Genomic DNA, 19,280 nt, shown 5'->3' with positions numbered 1-19,280 from the left:
GTTAACGCCGATAGAATAGAATGAATTTACACTTTTATTTTCGAAGACCGAGGTAAGCTCCCAGTCATTATTTTGCCGTGCCTGCCGAATGCACTACAACCCATTTTTATTCTTCCGCAGACTTACTTCTCATGATCAGGGTCCCCTGTGAGTAAGTGACCTGGATAAGCTTACTGCTGCACAGATTCTAGAAACTGACAGCCAGTAACAAATTCTCGTTTTCTCACCAGGCTATTGAACATTACTGTTATGCTGATTAATCTTCAGACCTACTTCTGCGCTTTGTCAGATAAGGTCATCTGTCATATTATGCAAGTCATCTACAACATTGCTGTTTAGTGGCTCTTTAATAGCGAATATGATCACCAGGGTATTCGATCTTCGAAATATTGACAGGCATACATTGTTTCTAATTTGTTCATGTTCCTTTTTTTTTTCGGCGACCGTTTTTCATGAGCTAAGAACTTCAGTCATCGTCCAGCGCAAGGCGTACCTACATGAATCGGAAGTTTCTCGAATGCCTCGTTGATTCTATCTATTGCCTGTGCTGTCGTCGAATCTTTTGTAATCATATTGTATGTGCGACGCGAATGGTGTTGTCCTCTTTAAAAGCCACGCCGGCACCAGCGATCACGCTGGAACTTTCGACGGGTCAGGTATAAATAGCCGACGCCGCTTGAACCGCAGGTCAGATTTTTCGGTGATCGAAGAGTGTGCTCGCCGCGGTCATTGTTCTACGTGTTACTTGTTTTGGTGGGCACATGTTCGCCCAATAAAGAGTTAAACTCCTAACTCAGTTTTGCCATTCCGTCACTACAGCATAATAGACATTTTAGAATAGCGTTTGTTGTCTTACGCACGTTAAGCGCAAGCACCTTCAATACTTTTATTTTGTCGTACGGGAACGCAAACGTTAAGAAGATGGTATAAAGCAGAACGCCATCTGGTGCCTCGAGCCAAACGTATCTAAGACAAGACAATCCATTAGCAATCATCCTGTTGCTATGCAGACGTGTCTGGTTAGGCTTACGGACGCCGGCATCGGCAAACAATTTCAGAAATTGGATATGTTATGCGCTCGTAGCTAACGTTTCAGGTTAGTTTAGAAGAAGCGAAATCTCATTTCAATAGTTACTAGCGATCAAGGAGAACGATAGCGTAGCCATCACGACAATTCACGCTGAAGCCGGAGCCATGGGTTCCACCACGTTCGACAACGGCATTTCTTAGCGTGCGTCAACATTACGAATGTTAAATTCGCCAAATAGCGTACTTTATCATTGCGCCCATAAGCCATGGAAACCTAATAACCATCGGAGCATGCGCAGTGAGCACAACGCAATTTTTTTACGTACGTAATGCGCTTATATTTGGTTGCAAACGCTATTTTGAACCTGCGTAATATTTCACCTACGTATTAAAAAAAATGTGTTGATGCTACATAAGAATTCGGCCTTTCGGTTTGCTTTCGAGGCCTCAGACACTCTCAAGTTACTGATTAGTAGCTTTTCGTCTGGAGCCCTTTCCTCTTGTTCAATGGCAAGAAATAAAAAAAAAACTACAAGAAAAAACTACTAGTGACAACAGTGTTTGACAACTATTGAGCGCAAAACGCGGGAACTAAGAAAGGTGTGAGACGGGCGGAGCAAGCAATTGTACCGTCTCTCTCGCCTTCCCTTGGTTGAGTGTGCTGCGTCCCATCGTTGTAAAATATGCTTCACCAACTGGCCAGCCAAAATTATTCCTTTAAATGTTGTGTCTCGTTCGCACAACTCTTTTATGCGTAACTTATTGTTCAGCATTCAATGTGGAACGCACCAGGCTCTTCCCCGCAGCACTCTGGAGCAGAGGGCGTATGGCTATTTCCTTCGAATCAAAGCACTTGTACAGCCAGTCTCGCCTTTCTTTGGGACTTTGTCTAGGAGCTTCATCGTTTTCAAATACGCCTCACCAACTGGGCCGAAAGGGTAATTCTTTACATGTATTTTCACCCATATATGACGTAACAGCGCGGCTGAGGTAGACCACTGCACATATCGCTGCTCAGAAAGAAAGAAAAAGAAAGAAAGAAAAAGAGGGGGAATGCGATACACCTACTCACTCGGGGACAATCGTCCAGACATGGCCGGAAGACGCAATCCTATTCAATGGGAGAAACGCGAGACAGCTGTCTCCATTCCTGGAAGCTGTATGCGACGCTCTGCCACCGACTTGAGCTCGTGGTTTTACCGTCACGGAGAGGAGGTGGCACCTCGGGCGCAGCTCAACTTTCGACGCGAGAGTCGATCCGGAAATGCAATAAAGTTTCCTACGAACGATACTAGAGAGCACTCTGGTGCTGCGATATAGAAGCATGTACTCGCAGCGGTAAAGCTAGGGAAGCGATGGAGCACGTTTTATTAGAATGTGAAGATAGCTGCCCGGCGGTCGATTTGGGCACCGCTGGCCTTCTTGAAGCCCTTGGGATGAGCGACAGCAGGGGAAAGTAAACATGTTGGCAATAGAGATTAGCAAGAGGCGATTGGAAGATTGGTGGAAGAAAAGGAGGGAAATGACAAACAACGGAGGCGCACAAAACCAAAGTTCCCAATAGGGGTTCAGAAAGTTTGGGTACGGGAATTCTTGGTGTTTTTTCTCCTTTACTTTTTTCCCCTTTTTTGAAGATAGGTAGGACGTTAGGCAACATAATAAGACCTTGGCAGCGCAACCCTTTATCCCGTTCCAAAGGGGACGCTCATAGCGTCCGTCCGTCCGTCCGTCCGTCCGTCCGTCCGTCCGTCCGTCCGTCCGTCCGTCCGTCCGTCCGTCCGTCCGTCCATCCGTCCATCCATCCATCCATCCATCCATCCATCCATCCATCCATCCATCCATCCATCCATCCATCCATCCATCCATCCATCCATTCCATCCATCCATTTCTATTAGTGTCATCGTGAACCGTGCGCGGCGCAGCCGCCAATTATCACATACAAGTGTGCTTTCATTTGGCGGAATGATCGCTCAAGCTCCATTACTTTTATTTTATGCCCTCTGTGTGCCAGAAATCCGTCAGCACAGCTGAAACGTTAACACCAGAGAAACTGCTGAACGTTACTGAACACTGAGGAAACACTCGTTCTCTGATTACACTATTGGCCGTAGAGAGGAGACATTTTATTGGTTTACGTGGTCGTGCTGGTACACGCCCACTGCGGTGGATAATCGAGTAGCCTAAATGTAGGAACTCAATGTTCGCGAGTAGTTGCTCTTGTTATTCAACCTGAAACATGACCTACACATACCAGGACAGAAGGGGACAAGAACGGGATAGTGTACTCAATTAACTTCTTAGTTTTTTATAGGGTTTCCTGCGTCGGCCTTAGCCTCGCAACATAGTTACGTTTTACCTCGCTCAGGCACGTTCATTGATCAAGAGCGTCCAAGGCCTCTTGATCAGTAACGACAAATTTACCTCACTCCGTAGCGTGTGATTGAGGAGCTAGGTAAAAAAGAAATCACACACTTCCAGTTCAGTCTCATAATAGCCGTCTCTTTCGTACAATTTTCTTAATTACCAATAACATTACTAGTGGTCCCAATTAACCTCTTCGCATTCGCCGTCACCGCACTATATGAAAAAGAGAAAAAAAAGAGGACGGATGAATTATAGCCGCCTGTTCCGTCAATATATTTTTCCCTGCGCCACTCAGAGCGAGACCATCTTAATGTGAGAAATGCGGAAAGGTCCGCCAGATGAGCTTTGTCTCTGGCCTGATACTCTGTGTAGAAGCAAGAGAGAAGGGGAAGCAAGAAGAGAGAGAAGGGGACTGAGGATGACGATGATAATGTACAGTGAAACTAAATGTCCACATGCGATAGAAATAGCAATTCTGCCCACGTATTTCAACCGCGTCATAATGCGCAGCCCACTCTCCATTAAAGATGTCATGAGTGGCACTGAATTCTTTGCCAGTCCCTCATCAGTGGGTACGCGCTGTGGGTTGAGGTCATCATTATGAACATCGTAACCATTCGCGAGACTCTCGCGCACCCATTCCTGGGCTGTTCCGGCTTCCGGTACTGTGCCATAGCGCTTACCGACTAAAATCTCACGCCCCGGTTCCGCAACCTCAACCACTGCGATGACAGCCGTCCTAAGTGGCACCGGCATACGCGTAGTCACCGCTCCACCACGGTTAGGAGTTGCAAGCGTGTCGGCCTCCGACATCCCTACTGAATCTTTCCGGCCGATCGACGAGCCCGGCGTGAAACAGCTGCCGCCGGCACTCAGCATCTTCCTCGCCATCTTGACGCCGCTCGTGCTCGGCCTGGTCATTTGGTACGTGTCCGGCGCGTTGCTGGTGTCCAGCGGACGCCACAAGATGACGTCCTTTTGCTGCGTCGACGGCGCCCGCCAACTGACGCAGTTCATAAATAGCAGCATCGACCCGTGCGTCAACTTCACGGGCTACGTCTGCTACAACGCCAGCCGAAATCACAGCACCGTAACGGATCTTCATCAACGGCTCCTTGAGAACATGCTGAGAACCGGGGCCACGGCCACGACCAGCTGGACCAGCCCGGCGGCAAGGACGCTGGCAGCTTTCTATAGGTCCTGCCTGATGATGCCCTGGTCGAAGGAAGGCATTCTGCGCAACCTGACGTCAATGGTAATCGACAGAGGTCACGTTCACGCAGCGATGACGGTGAGGGAGATCCTCGACTTCTTTCTCAAGATGTCGCTCCAGTACCGCCTCCCTGCTGCAGTCGAAATCGAGCAGAAGTTCACGCTCAACGCCCTCAACAACGCGTCGGCACATATAGCCATCTCAAAAGCGGAGTACGCTATAACGGAGCTATGCCCACGCTGCAACGACTGCATCACCTTCGTACTGAAGCAGTTCAACAGCAAGATCGGATGCAACTTGTCGGAGGTTGACCTTCTGCGCTTCGGTAGCGAAGTGGCGGCAGAGAAAAGCGGGCCCGCTGCGAACGAAACCGGAGACTTCGGCGAACTCGCCGACCTCTTCGAATCCGTGTCTCTGGTCGAGTGGAAGAACGCCCTGTCGGCGGCCTACGTCGACCTGCGCGAAATTGACCGGGTCGATGTGGAAGGCAAGTCGCAGCTCCGAAGCTTCATGAGTAGACTGTCGAGTCCGTCCAATCAACCGACCTCGGTCGCCTTGATGGTCGCGTACAGCGTCTTGTCCTCGTTCAGCCACTTCGAGACCGAGCTTTCGCACGACGCCGGCGGCAGTCAGGAGGCGTTCTGCAACCGCAGTGTCCACGGGCTGTCTCACACCTGGGAACAGCTTCGATCCGACATGTCTTCCAATATTGGCAAAAGCTGGGAGATTCACGTGATCTTCGACGCAGTCATCAAGGCCATCTCCCAAATGGTCATGAACAGCAGCCTCTTCACCGCCGGCGACCACCTGACGGCCAAGGCCTTCCTCAGGAGCCTTACGCTGCTGCTTCCTCACGAGTACGCGGTGGCGGACAACCATCCGCCAAACATGACTCAAGTCTATCTGGAATACCACTTCAATATGCTCGAATACGAAGAGCAGCTTATGCGGAAGAAGACGAAGTTGCGCGTATTCGGATCGCCGGCGTCTCGCGTCCACCACCTGACGCTGTCCGCCGGGAACAAAATCCTCGTTCCCACGTCGTTCTACCACGACCTCGCCCACCTTTCGGAGTCATCGGTGATGCACAACCTCCCGTGGCTCGGAACGAACATCGCCAATTTCGTGTGGGACCTTCTGGTCGATGAGATTTCGTGGACCAAGGCAACCTCGAACAATCTCGCCGACATGCGCCAGTGTCTGCGCCGATCACACGCGAGGCCCGCCACCGTCTCGCCCCGAAGCGTCGGCGTAGTGTTGGCGCTGAGGTCCTTGCTGAACAGCCTGGACCAGACGAGCCTGTACGTGCCGAGAACGCTGGACGCCCGTTGGAGGCTTTCGCACGGACAGTTCTTCTTTATGCGCATGGTGGAGAGATCGTGGTGCGACAGGGACCACAGCGCGCTCAGGACGGTGGAGTGGACCGAGATGAACTCCGCGTTGGATCTCACGCCCGAGTTTGGCGAAGCGTTCCACTGCCAGACGTCTTCGGCGCACCGCAGCGGCTGCTTTGCCTGAGGCGCTCCGCGTTTGCCACGGCTGTAAGCGCGCTCGCGCCTGATTCATCAAGGCAAAAATAAATAAAATATACTGTAATAGTGCTCGCCCATGGGTAACTTGGAGTGGCGTTGTGGTAAGTAACGCAACGCCACACCGAAAATGACACTAGCATGAGCGAAAGAAGGCCCGTTGCTTCTTTTTCTTTTCTTGCTCTTGTCTGAGTCGTCTATGCGCTGCGTTGTTCAAGAAAACGAAACAATGCACAAAACAGACTGTGAGCATACGCTGTGTCCGATTCGTAAATTTTGGTTGCGTCAGCAAACAACAGCTTGATAAATTTGAAATGCGCGCCTTTAAGGACGGCGAAATAAAAGGCGTCGCTTTTAAGCAGGGGCACATGCGACTGTCGTGCTGCCATCTAGGAACGGCGCGAGGAAGCGTTGGAGACGCGCCAAAAATTGACCGCGCGGAGGGAACTGCATGGGTATCGCCAATCTCTAAGGCAGTTTTCGTGGAGCTTCGGGGCGAAGGCAAATGCCCGCTCAGAATTTCGCCTAGTGAGGCATTCGTTTATTCCAACATGTTCTCCTTGAAAAGGTTCGGCTGTCATACGCTTGTGTTGGTTCAAATTTTCGTCCATAAGAAATCAAGAATAGTCGAAGCTTCTGATCTTCGAAAAATTGTATGTATCCAGTATAACTTCGGAATGCACAATACAGGTTCAAAATAATATTAATAATAATAATAATAATAATAATAATAATAATAATAATAATAAGTGAGGGAATAAAGAGAGTAAAACTGAAAATGTGATGAAAGCACGAAATGCCTGACAAGGCAAGCGTGCATAATCATTCGTGTAAAGCACCAGTGTAAAGTGTAAAGCAAAACGACGACAAAGCCATCAACCACAACGTTGACGCCACAATGACGACGATGACGTTGCAGCGGCACGCACAATGCGAATACGGAATGTTTTGAGGTATCATCATCATGATCAACAACAACAAATGAAATTGTCAAGCGCCTTCTTCTCCGACTACGAGCACAAAGGCGATATGGGTGGCAGCGAAAAGGGTCATCGACTGCGGTGCTGCCATCTAGGAACATCGCGGGAATGAGCTGGAAATACGCCAGAGATTGACGCTGCGGCGCAAGGCAAGCAGAATCTCGGCAAACATCCTCCGTTGTGCGCATTTTTATTCAATTGGCCTTTAGATCTCTCTCTCTCTCTCCCTCTCTCTCTCTCTCTCTTACCACCCCATCTAAATACGGCTGGCTGCAGCCGGAAATCGAATCTTTCCCCTCGAGCTCAGCAGGCAGGCACTTGCCTGTAGCGTCGACCGCTGTAATTCGCATAACGTGAGCATAACGGCAAGTGTAGGAAGAAAAGAAAAAACGCCGACGGCGAGAAAGACTACGAAGGAAACGCTACAGCGACAAAAGAAGCAATAGGAGCCGGCGTGAAGTGGCCGAGAGATAAAAGCACTTTCCTGCACGCCCTCGTGTTCGCTTTCCTTTGCCTACCTGAAAACGTAACAGATACAATGCGATAAACCTGTAATTTAGCTAATTTAGCTGTTGGACTAGAGTTCAGTGCACGTGAGACGCGTTATAAGCCGGCGGCCTGCTGTATTGGAAATATCCCGCTTGCACCATTGCCTACCTAGAAAGAACATGTATTGCTACTACACAAACTAAGCGCACTCAACATTGACCCGGGAACACTCAGCTGGATCCAATCAATCCTTTCGTGTCGTTCCCAATTTGTTGTAACTAATGACTCCACATCTACCGCGACTCCAGTTGAATCCGGTGTTCCACAAGGGTCTGATCTTGGTCCTCTCTTATATTTAATATATATTGATGATTTACCTGATAACGTTTCCTGACAAATTTGTTTATTCGCTGACGACTGTGTTATATATCGAAAAATAATAATGCCTCTGATATAACTACCCTTCAATCTGATTTAAATAACATATCTAATTGGTGCCTCACATGCTGCATGGAACTTAACATTAATAAATGCAAATCTATGTGGATTTCTCGTTATAACACTACCTACGCCCTCAATGACTGCCCCCTTCAATCCGTTACATGCTACCGTTATCTTTGCATTGAAATAAGTAGTGATCTTTCTTGGAAGCGGCATGTACAATATGTAATATCTAAAGCTAACCGCTCCTAAGGATAGTTGAAGAGAAATTTTTCGCTTACGCCTGTTTTATTAAAACGGCTGTTGTACACAACATACGTCCGCCCCCAATTGGAATATGCCTCATTCGTTTCAGATCATCATCAGACCACACTAATTAACGAAACTGAATCAGTGCAAAATCGCTCTGTTCGTTTCATCTTAGGTAACTACCATCGCACTGCTAGTGGTACATTAATGAAGAGTACCCTTCAAATCCCATTATTATCTCTTCGCAGAAAGGAATCGCGCATTATCCCTTTTCCATAATATCTACTACCACAACGCATCTTCGCCCTCTTTGGATCCACCCTGCGCCGTATTATTCGGCTCGTCGTGATCCCGTACATAAAGTTAACGTACCCCGTCATGACACCGTCGCGTGCTCCCAATCCTTTCTTCCTAGGACTCAGCCGACTGGAATAATCGACCTACATCAGTAGTAAGCATCAGTGACCCCACGCTTTTTAAGAATGCATTACTAGTTTTTTCATATCGCTTTTGTTCCCTGCACTGTGAATTCCTAGAACTAATCCTGTATTAATAGTCTTGGAATGTATTCTCGTCCCTTCCCTCTGCAATGTACAATTATGTACCTTGAGGGTATGTCACAAATGAATAAATAAATAAATAAATAAATAAATAAATAAATAAATAAATAAATAAATAAATAGCATGGCAAACATAATTACTACACATGAACTGCGGATATGGTAGGATATTTATATCGACTTGCCATTCTAAGGCATCTACTCCTATGCACGTGTATCAGTACTAGACGCAGAAAGAGGCGCAGACACCCTCTGTACCTATTACGTGAAATCGACCATAAGCTGCTGTTTCCTCGTGGGAAAGGTGACGCTATCTAAGCACCCACTATTATCGCGTATACAAATGTTTCAAGGTTCCGACGCAGACAAACAGTTAATTTATTAATTTTTTTGGCTGCTACAGGTGGTGAACTGTCAGTTTAATTTTACCAGACGCTTCAATAAATCGCTTTCAAGTGAAACACAACAAATTATGACTACAATGCGCAGCAAGAAAAATGCGAACCAGAGCAAGCGTAATGTTAGCGTAGGCGCAGTAACGAATGGCGCGAAACGTCGCTGCTTCGGGGAACAGGAACCAAACTCTGGCTGCACATAGCGTGGCCTCTGAGATTGCTGCGGCGCACCTTTGCGAAAGCGATGGTGAACTCGGAGGCAAGGGTGTAGAGTTGCACCTTAAGAATACTCGATGAAAATCTGGCGCTAATGTATACCTGTGCCGCGAGTTCGCATGTTTAGAAAGCATTAGGACGCAACATGGAGTTGCCTACGCCTCGTTCTTACGGGCTTTCCACGATTTTGTGCACCCCCATATCTTAGCGTTCATGAAGCTGACTTTCTGCGTGAGATGTCTATGTGGCAAAAATGAGCCATGTCAGGACTAATTTTGCTGGCTGCATGATTTCCTCAATACTACAAGGAAAGATAGTTGTTGAGAATCAAACTTTTAATTATATGCGGTGAATTCTAATTAGAGAACATTATCTAGTATTATCGGGTGTATATGAATACCGCGGTGTGTATCGTGTTTCCTGAAGCAGTACGCAACGTTTGAATCAACGAACGCATGAACGAAAATTTTCATGTCTGCACACCTTTAAGGGCTGGATAATACGCAATGAAAAGGACTGGTTGTTAATGCAAAACAGTTAACTGATCACAATGATCGTTGTGAGGCTAGAACTATGCACAGTTGAACCGCAAATAACTAAAAGAATCTCAGCTAGTGCTTCCTCTACCCAGAAAACACCATATTTCCTCAGGACATCCCAATTGAGTACTGAAGTCCCATATACAAAAAAGGAAGTCACAGGGATATCCCATTGACTTTAGCGAAAGGATGTCCAATAAACATCCCAGAATAGTACTTGAACGGGTACCTGCATGCAATAGTCACAGGCATATATGCGTATTTCACTTTTCCTTTATGAAATTGGGCAAAGTTTCTAGCGTCATCGCTTAAAGCGAATATTTTATTAGCCATCCCGGTATACGCGCCTTCTTCAATCACGTTAAAGTTAAACCTGTGTAACCCTCCCAAATTACATGCCTTGCGGAATAAAAAACGCAGAATGTCAATTATTAACTACAATTTTGCATATTAATTCTTCTGGCGTACGGGCTTTAGCAATTGCGCCATACGTGTAACAAAATCGCACGATATGCTAACGTTGGTCGTTTCCCACATTTATGTATAGGTACCTCAATCTTGCGCACTGCGCTGGTTCAACGTACTTAGCGCTTCAATCGCGCCCGAAAGGTTCATTCTAAATAAACATTTATGGGGATTGAAACCGTCCGTGTGGCAGACCGACTTGCCAAGTTCTCCGAGAAGCGATGAACAGTTCATGTTTCAGTTCTTTCTATCTTTCAACACATGACAAATTCTAATTAGGCAGACAAAAAGCAATAAAAAACAAAAGCTTCGTTTTTACTTTCGATTTTACAGTATGTTCATTGTGTACAGACATGGAGGCTAGACTGCCACCGCATATGCCGTCGTATCTGTTTTCATGGTTTCGCGTCATCCTCCACGGTCGCACGGTTTTGCGTATAGTGTTACTAGCCTACTCTAGTACACAATAGTTTTGCGCGCCCCCTCGGCGAGTGTTTTCAAAGTTCGCTAGCGTGTCCGATCTGCGCTTGAATGGAAGTGTTGTCATTTTCCAACTCTTTCTAACCAGTGCGGCCTGTGCACGTACGTGCGATGACGCTGTTTTTCATCTTCTTTAGGGTTTGCGCTGGGTGGGAAGCGCGTGCGCCATGGAAAGCGAATACGAACGTAAGTTATTTCTGCCTTTTTCATTCCTCAATGTTTGTAGAGTTAGTCTCGTGTTCTTGAAGTGCAGTCGGGCGGTGCACTTTCAGTGTCACGACAAGGTTACAAGTAAATTTACTGGTTGTTGGGAGATAGAAAAAAAGCAAAATTAGGAAAACACGCGCTAGAAGCAATAATTTCGCACGTTCTTGGTTGAATGTTGTATAACGCAAATGATAAGCAGCGAGTTCGGAGGGAGCTCCGTCTCTTAAGCTTGCGTAATTTGGCGCCACCTTCCTTTCCCTTGTGCTCTGTATCGGCATAAATTGAAACGCAAGCAGCGGAGTGCATGACTTCTCCACAACTGCCTCACGTAGCTCTAGCTTCACGATAACAGAGAGCTTATAGCTCAGCGGGCCAGCGGGCTAGCGTAGACAGCAGTGCGCAGGCGCGGTACAACATGCGCGGTAGAATATGCGCAACGGCGTCTACGCTCGCTTGCTAAGCTGTAGCTCTCTAATGACATGAGCGCGAGGATTCTATACCGACCCCCGTGCCGGAGCCGCGCCGCATGCGAGAAAGCTTTTTCGAAGTTGCCGCCGGCGCGCTGTCTTGTCTCAAAGTCACCATGACGGATTGACACTTCCATGAGTCAGCGGCGCAGTTTATTGTTTCCATATTTAGGAGCGTGCCCCATCAATGGAGCAACGACGGTCGCTAGCGCGCACGCAATTTGTAGTCCGTGGCATGGCCGAAGCGTTGGACGAATCACGAATCCTTTTTCACACTGTTATCACTAGGCCAATGCTAGGTTATAAAATACTCTAAGGAAGCCACGCGCTACTTTGTTCGTGTTTCAATATTATAAGGCTCATTAGAGCGTTTAGTTATGCTCAGGACTGTCTTTTTTTTTCCAAATGATGCTATATCGCGTAGTTTTCCACCTTGCAAATAGTGCTGAAGTAAAAAAAATTAACGTGATGCTTGAGTTGGATAATTTTCGTACAGCCTTAAGGTTGTAAGAGAATCCATTCATGGAAACATACATACCGAATGGTATTAAGCAGACCCATGCGCAGTATACTTTAATGAGCTGCTCAACAATGCAGACAGTGCTCCTTCGCAACCTCCTGACTTCCCAGATTTGCTTTTTTTCAATGAGACAGATGTGCCGGACTAGAACAATAAACTTGATGTGCACACAGAAGCTGGACATCAAATGGACATCGCTCTCCTCCATAAAATATTCTAACTTTGCCCATTTTGTGGCTGTAAACATGTTTTAATTAGTGTTCTACTCTCTGGAATTAGTGTGAACTTGCCTGTCTTGTAACAGCGTTGTGAAATTTGCAATAATATCACTTTTTGTACTAATGTACTTTTTTATAATTTTTGCACTTTTTTGCGGCACGAATTTTGATTCATGACTTTCTGTGGAATTTTACATACACCAATAGATTAAAGAAATTTTAAAGAATATGAATAATATTACAAATCTATTCGCACTTCTCTGTTACTACGACTTCGTTCACGTCATGAAACTTAAAATGCTAATTGGATGCTAATTTATCTTTAGAGCTATATTTTTGCTTGTTTCTTTTTAACAAAACAAGCACGGGGTTCTCCAAGAACGTGGTTCTCCAACTACACAAAGAACAACATGGATACTTCGTCCCTCCTGAGCTGGAATGGCGCAATCAAATTCAGCTGGTTGAGTAATGAGGGGGAAAAAATTCAAGCTGCATTTGTGTAAGCCAATGTATGGTCAGTTGAAGTGTAGCAAGCTTAATATCACTGAGTTTTTTTTTAATCTAGTGTTAATAATTTCAGTGTTATACTCACTGTACCTAGGCTGCTGTGGCAGATGGACCCTTTATTGTATAGTTAGATGGATTTTCTAAGGTAAAATATATGTGATGCAGAACATTGTAACAACTTGTGGCTATACACCTACTAGTCACTGGTAGTTAGTTCCCTTCTTTAGTAGAGTCTCACTCTGGTCCAAGTTTTGTTTGGTGTGGAAAACTTACGGCAACATTGATGATGACATTGCTTCAGAATTCCGCTTCCTGCAATCACTACATTTTGAATTCTTCTTTTAAATGCTACAAATCTCATGAAACAGTGTAAACCAAACCATGTGACCTGAAAGTCGTGCATGGAGAGTGATATTACTTAGATACACTGACTCATAGTTTAGAATTGTATTTTGCGTGTTTCTGTTGACTTTATATCTTAGGATCATTTCTTATTTCCAGACAGCACGTGTTGAAAAGTCGCGCTGCCTTCATGCACACGAACAAGGTGGTGCATCAGCGCGTCCTCAAGTGTGCTCTTTTGACATGGTGATGTTCACCAGTGTTCGTTAGGTGCGAGTCGCATTGCGGGAGCGGTGCGAACGTCACTGTCGTATGCAGTATGTCGAGAGTGCCTGCCGGCGTCACCACAACACCAGTATAAGCATTCCTTGCGGCAGTGTGCCTGCTGGATCATCGCACAAAAGTCTCGAGCTTCGGAAGCAGTCCCAACTGAAGGGCACAGCTAGATTATGCAGACTGCACCTGTTACAAACGCGAGATTTTAGGTTACTTAGACAAAAAGAGGGAGGAGGAGGATTTTAATTAAGAGAAAGCAGGAGAGGTCGGCCTGGAGAGCGTGTCTCTATCTTGCTACTCGTCACTGGGATGAGAGGAAGTAGGAGATGCAGGGACTCTTTGCCTCAGTGTATCGCTAAATGAAAGCCCGAATGTATATAACGAATGCATATAACGAATGTATTACACGAATGAACGCGGATGTACAAAAGTAAATGTGTGTGCGTACCTTTCACCACGATGACCACCGGTCAAGACAGTAAATGTGTTCCTACCTTTGTTCAAACTTCTGTGTCACCTCTTTGTCGTGTGCTACACAGCTTCGTTGGTCATCCGCCTCGACAGAGTGGAATGGCTCATGATTTTGTCACGATCATTTAGCTTTTCTTACTTTTAAATACCAACATGCTGCCTTCTACAGTAGTTTTAATAGTACCTGTCAAAATAATGTGTCGTAATTTTAATGTGCTCATTGTCTATGGGAAGTGTACATGCAATAAAGATTACATGTCGAAAGTTTAGCTGTTATGAACTATTCTCTATTTTATAGTGCGCTGCTCAACATGAAATTGGTGTCGTGCACTTACGTTCAGAAATGAAAAAACACTAAGCATACTTTAAGAAACTAATTTTTCTGTCGTAACGTTTCTAAACATTCAGCACCTTGAGAGAACTTCCTGATATGCACTGCCCTTGTCTCGTCGTTCTTTCTATTACTCAATTCTGTTATAGAACTATTGCAGGATGACTTGTTCTTTTGTCATTTGCTTCTTTACCTGTTCCTCGTCCTGAAAGCACCTTCAAGTTTTTGTTCCAGGCTTGCAATTGAATCACGAAAAGCAAGATGCATTGTTGTCCCATTTTACGTACGTTAGAAACTGCCACACACTGAGTGCTGTGTAGGCAGGTGTGTGTGCTCCCGCCCTCGCAGCACCGTTCCCGGTGCTGTGAAGGCTTCGTAAATATACGTATAAAGAGGAAAACAACCGAAGCACTGAAGGCCATGAGACTGCAGTCGGGAAAAAAGCAGGAAGGCAAGTGAATACGTACGTTGGGGTGATTAAAGTTGGCAAATGTTTGAAGAAATGCACAAATTTGAAAAATGCAGTTCTTTCTATTTATGGCTATGTGCCTTCAAATGACGCATGCATTGGTAATTTATGGAAACGCGGAATGTGTAACATGTAAATATCAGCCCAGAGTGTTCCTGGGAGGATATTTACTGGACGTTCTGTAGATGCGGTTTTTGTCTCATTTGAGAGTATTTGGGGATTTGTATTTGACATCCCTCGGACATTTCACACCTCCTAAGTGGGACATCCCATGGACATCCAAAGGATGTGAGTGGGTTGTCTGGGAAATGCGTGAAAAATCTAAGAAATATCTCTGAGCTACGCATGATTCCCACAGTGGCTGAAAGAGTGCAGAGCCATATTTACTCGTATTAATGTCAGTAAGAAACTCCATAAGCCTTTGAACTGAAGCATCCGGTAACTGAAGCATCCTCTGTGGAAGTTACGTGAGGACACGCGACAAACTGAAATCAAATGTGACTCTGTGAACTGAGTACTTTACCACAGCCTGCGACGACTTGTGCTTTGTGAGTCACTTGAAATCGTACGACAAGTGTATGCCATGAGCAGACACCCCGTTGCCATTTCCACCTCCCCGTTACCATTCAACCCCCTCCCCCGTTTTTTTTTTTTTTGGCAGGAGTCACCGCTAGTGCAGAGAATCTGACACAGGATGGATGGATGGATGGATGGATAGATACTATGGGAATCCCCTTCGGAACGGGGTAGTGGGTTGCGCCACCAAGCTCTTGTAATTATATGCTCATAATTGAATCGTAATTGATGGCACTGCCTGACGACAAAATGGAGGACCTTGACGCGTGCCTATAGCATTCAGAAAAGACAGACTTCGTCATGATCAGAACAGAAACGAACGGAGAACTACGTTGTGTGTTTACTCGGAGGGACAAAACACTGTTTCTATCTGGACGAATGTCCGCTTCACAATCTCTTGACCATGACAAGTTGAAAGAAAAGTTGCTGCGGAATGTTAGGTTAACTGCAGAATGATTGAAGGTTGGCATTACGAGGTACCAAGCCGCGTGACGCTTACGCTGGAAAGCAGGATCCCTTTTCGTCATAAATCTAACTACTTCGACGGGTGAGTCGAGGTGCGCAAGGGATAAAATAAAGTGAAAGCCATTACTTCTACAATTGAGTGGTAATGGTAAGGAGTGTCACGCTGAAATCCAAGATTGTAGCCTATTTTAGGGAATAATATCTGAAGGATGTTGAAGGCAAGGCGCCCTATTACCATCATAATGGGCGTAAAAATAACAGAGAGAGCGGAAAAAATGCATACGTGCACGTCTCACGGGCAGCGCAACGTCGGATGAGGCAGCCAAAAACCAGCGACGAGCTGAAAGAAGCTATGCAATACTGGCATGGAGCGATCTTATGAGCGTGCCCTTTGGAACGGGGTGGTGGTTTGCGCCACCAAGCTCTTGCTATTACACTGCCTAATGTCCTACCTAGGTTAAAAAAGAAAAAAAAAGAAAAAAGAAAGCCCTAGGCACTTCCACAACCAAATTGTCTGATCCCCTATTGCGAACTTTGGTTTTGTACTTAACCGTTTTTTTTTGTCGTTTCCCTACTTTTCTTCCAGCAATCTTCCGATCGCATCTTACTAGTTGTCAATCTTGTCGCCTCTTGGCAGTTGTCAACTGCCAGCGGTCCTTATAGTGGCTGGAAGCTGCGCAGGCCTTTAGGATTGTTTTCATTTTTCATTTAACCAGGCGCACATTTCTTACAACCTTACTAACGTCCTCGAGTCGATTCGGAACCGCGCGACACGATTTATTCTGTCTAATTATTCGTACAATTCAAGAATCTCAGCCCTAAAATCTCAAAAGAACTTACGCGCGCTCTAGTCTCGCGCTGTAGAATAGGACGTCTCGACTTTCTTTTTTTAATAATATTTTCCATTCTTTGTATTTTCATAACCCGTACATAAAAAGAGCCCACCGCATTGCCAGCACCAGTCATTTCAACACAGTATGTCAACCACAAGCGCATACCGTGACATTTCAGCAGTCATTTTTCCTGCGCCCAGCGCGAGACTGGAATGGCCCGCTCACCGAAGTTGCCGCTATAATCGACCCACTGCCATCCAAGCGACACATAGAAAACATTCTATTGTGACTTGTATTATCTTCGTTTCCCATTAGGCGCTTACTCCACCCGCCGCGATTGCTGAGTGGCTATGGTGTTGGGCTGCGAAACACGATATCTCGGGATCGAATCCCGGCCACGGCGGCCGCATTTCGACGGGGGGCGAAACGCAAGAACAACCGTGTACTTAAACTTAGGTGCACGTTAAACAAACGCAGATGGTCGAAATTATTCTGGAGTCCCCCACTACGGCGTGCCCGATAATCACATCGTGGTTTTGGTACATAAAACCCCATAAGTTAACGTAATTAAAACCGCCCACGCCCTCATGTTATGTCACAAGATAAATAAATAAACTAGCAAAAAAAAAATATCGGCTCCGGCACGTCATTTGAAAATGACAGGGTATACGTACAGTCCAGGCTCCCATAGCCGTCTGGCCGAAATTTTCAGTGTAGATCGAGGCATTCAACTTTGCAGGACATCTATTGCAGGACGTCTGATCGCGCCAGCGAAGGCGCGATTTTGATCGAACGCACAGCAGGCGGTTGTTGCTGTGCAGTCGCTGCTCCCGTCACGCTTTCTGCGCCCGGGGTTCAGCGCGCTATGCGTGCTTTGCGCTCGCGACATTTGTGTACGCCTTATACCGAGCGCAGAGAACAGCTGTGCGTGCTGCGCTCACGGGGAGAGACGCATCGACGACGCAGAGAAAACAAAGGGGGAAAAAAAATGACAGAGAAGCCGCAAGCTGTATCTCGGCGGCTTGCAGTGAGTGCATTGAACCCGGCAGACCAGAACAAAGGCAGCGCGCGCGGCCTGGGTACACACGAAAGCTTTGGACGCGTCGTTTCAAGCGAAGCATTCGCAGAACGGGCGTCACTCGGAGAAGCCTCTCCCGTAGGGGTAATCGCCTCCGCTAAGCCGTTCGAAGAACGAGGGCTGCTTAGACATCCTCTCCTCAGCGATGTTCTTGCAATATATTGTCTGTTTTTTTTTTTCTTTGAGCGATCGGCGACAAATGCTAGGAATGTATCGTGCTTCGAGCCGTTATAGGGGCCGTCAAAATGTAACGGGGCTGCCAGCGATGCATATGAAAAAAAAAATGAAATCAAAAGAGAAAGTGAATGCTGCTGCAACGAATTGCTAAGGAATGAAGCGTCCTGCCTGTTCGCGTGTACAACACGCCTGAAGCAGCGTGAATCCGCCATGGTCGTTTCACGCCTTTTCAAAGCCGAGCTGAGCTCGCTTTGGCGGTGACCGTAGTCGACGAGAGTGGACAAGGGCAGTTACAATAGCCGTAGCGCATTTCGATTTGAACGCTCTCCACGCAAGTGTAGATGAAACTTCTCAAAACGTTATTCAGACAACCCGAGCAAGCAATATGCCCACCGTCCTTCTCATTAGTACCGCGCAATAGGTCTCGCAAGGGCGTTTGGGGCTAGGCTATGCGAATCGAAGCCGAGTCCGTGAGCCCTCGCCATCGAATAGGCAGCGCGAATCGCACAGGAAAAAAAAAAGAAAAATAAAGCGAGATATCGCTGTGCGCATATGTTCGCATCACCCCAGGGTCCACTTTGGCCAGACCCGCCTGTCACGGTCGATTCTATACGAAATCGTAACCCGTTCACACTTACGGTTCCAGTCGCGGCGACGCACAGAGTCCGACGATCGCAGCAGGCGCTGTCGAGATGCGGAGCGCAGATGTGCTCCGACGGAGTCAGGGAGCGCGACGTCGGAGAGGGCCACTCGGTACAAACCGACACCACCTGACGCGCGCGCACCAGCGTTGTCCAAGCGCGTCCCCCTCTCCCGCGAGGTGTACACACGCCCCTATGGTTTGCGACTATACTATACGGGGCGAAGGCCGTTGCCGTTCTGGGGGGTGGCCTTTTACCGAGGCCTTGCATCCGTGCGCGCAACACACGTGGTCCCCCGACCCCTCCGAATGGGTTTTCCCCGCGGACGAACCACTCTCGCGCTACGCCGTAAAGGAAAAAATATGGAACCGAAATGCCGAGCCTATGCACGCCGAACACGTGTATACCGGTCCTTTTTATTTATTTATTTATTGTTTCTTAGACGAGCTCGCGCTCGCGATGCCTCCTTGCTGTTTTCGGTCCGAGCTGGAGTGGTGTGTTGACTCAGAATTGGCCGGTCGGTCGCCGGCAAAGATATCGTATTTATTTTTATTTTTTTGTGCACACCTCCGCTTTCGCGCGGTAGGTGTGTCGCTTTCCGGGTGCGCGCGCACGCGCGTGCGCAGTTGGCTCGCCCTTTTCGTTCTTTTAGTGCACGCTATTACGCACTCCCGAGAAAGTGTGGTGTCTACGTCAGCTTCGGCCGGCCACGACGCGCTGTGAATGACGCTTACGCTATAAACAGTAGAGAG

General features: G+C 46.9%; 1 protein-coding gene across 1 annotated transcript in view; it reads right to left on the bottom strand.

Moving 5' to 3' along the window:
- Positions 1-18,835, bottom strand: part of LOC126530314 (sodium-dependent phosphate transport protein 2B-like) — a 113,096-nt gene extending 94,261 nt beyond the window's left edge. Inside the window, exon 1 of the mRNA XM_050177634.3 lies at positions 18,526-18,835. Within this exon, the coding sequence (XP_050033591.1) occupies positions 18,526-18,798 (273 nt within the window). The 5' untranslated portion in view covers positions 18,799-18,835. The remainder of the gene's footprint in view (positions 1-18,525) is intronic.
- Between the last annotated feature and the right edge of the window lie 445 nt (positions 18,836-19,280).

The sequence above is a fragment of the Dermacentor andersoni genome, chromosome 5 (genome assembly GCF_023375885.2).
Source record: "Dermacentor andersoni chromosome 5, qqDerAnde1_hic_scaffold, whole genome shotgun sequence".
In the NCBI taxonomy this organism is placed as follows: Eukaryota; Metazoa; Arthropoda; class Arachnida; order Ixodida; family Ixodidae; genus Dermacentor; species Dermacentor andersoni.
Note: the sequence above shows the minus strand (reverse complement) of the source record. Positions and strands in the feature narration are given on the sequence as shown.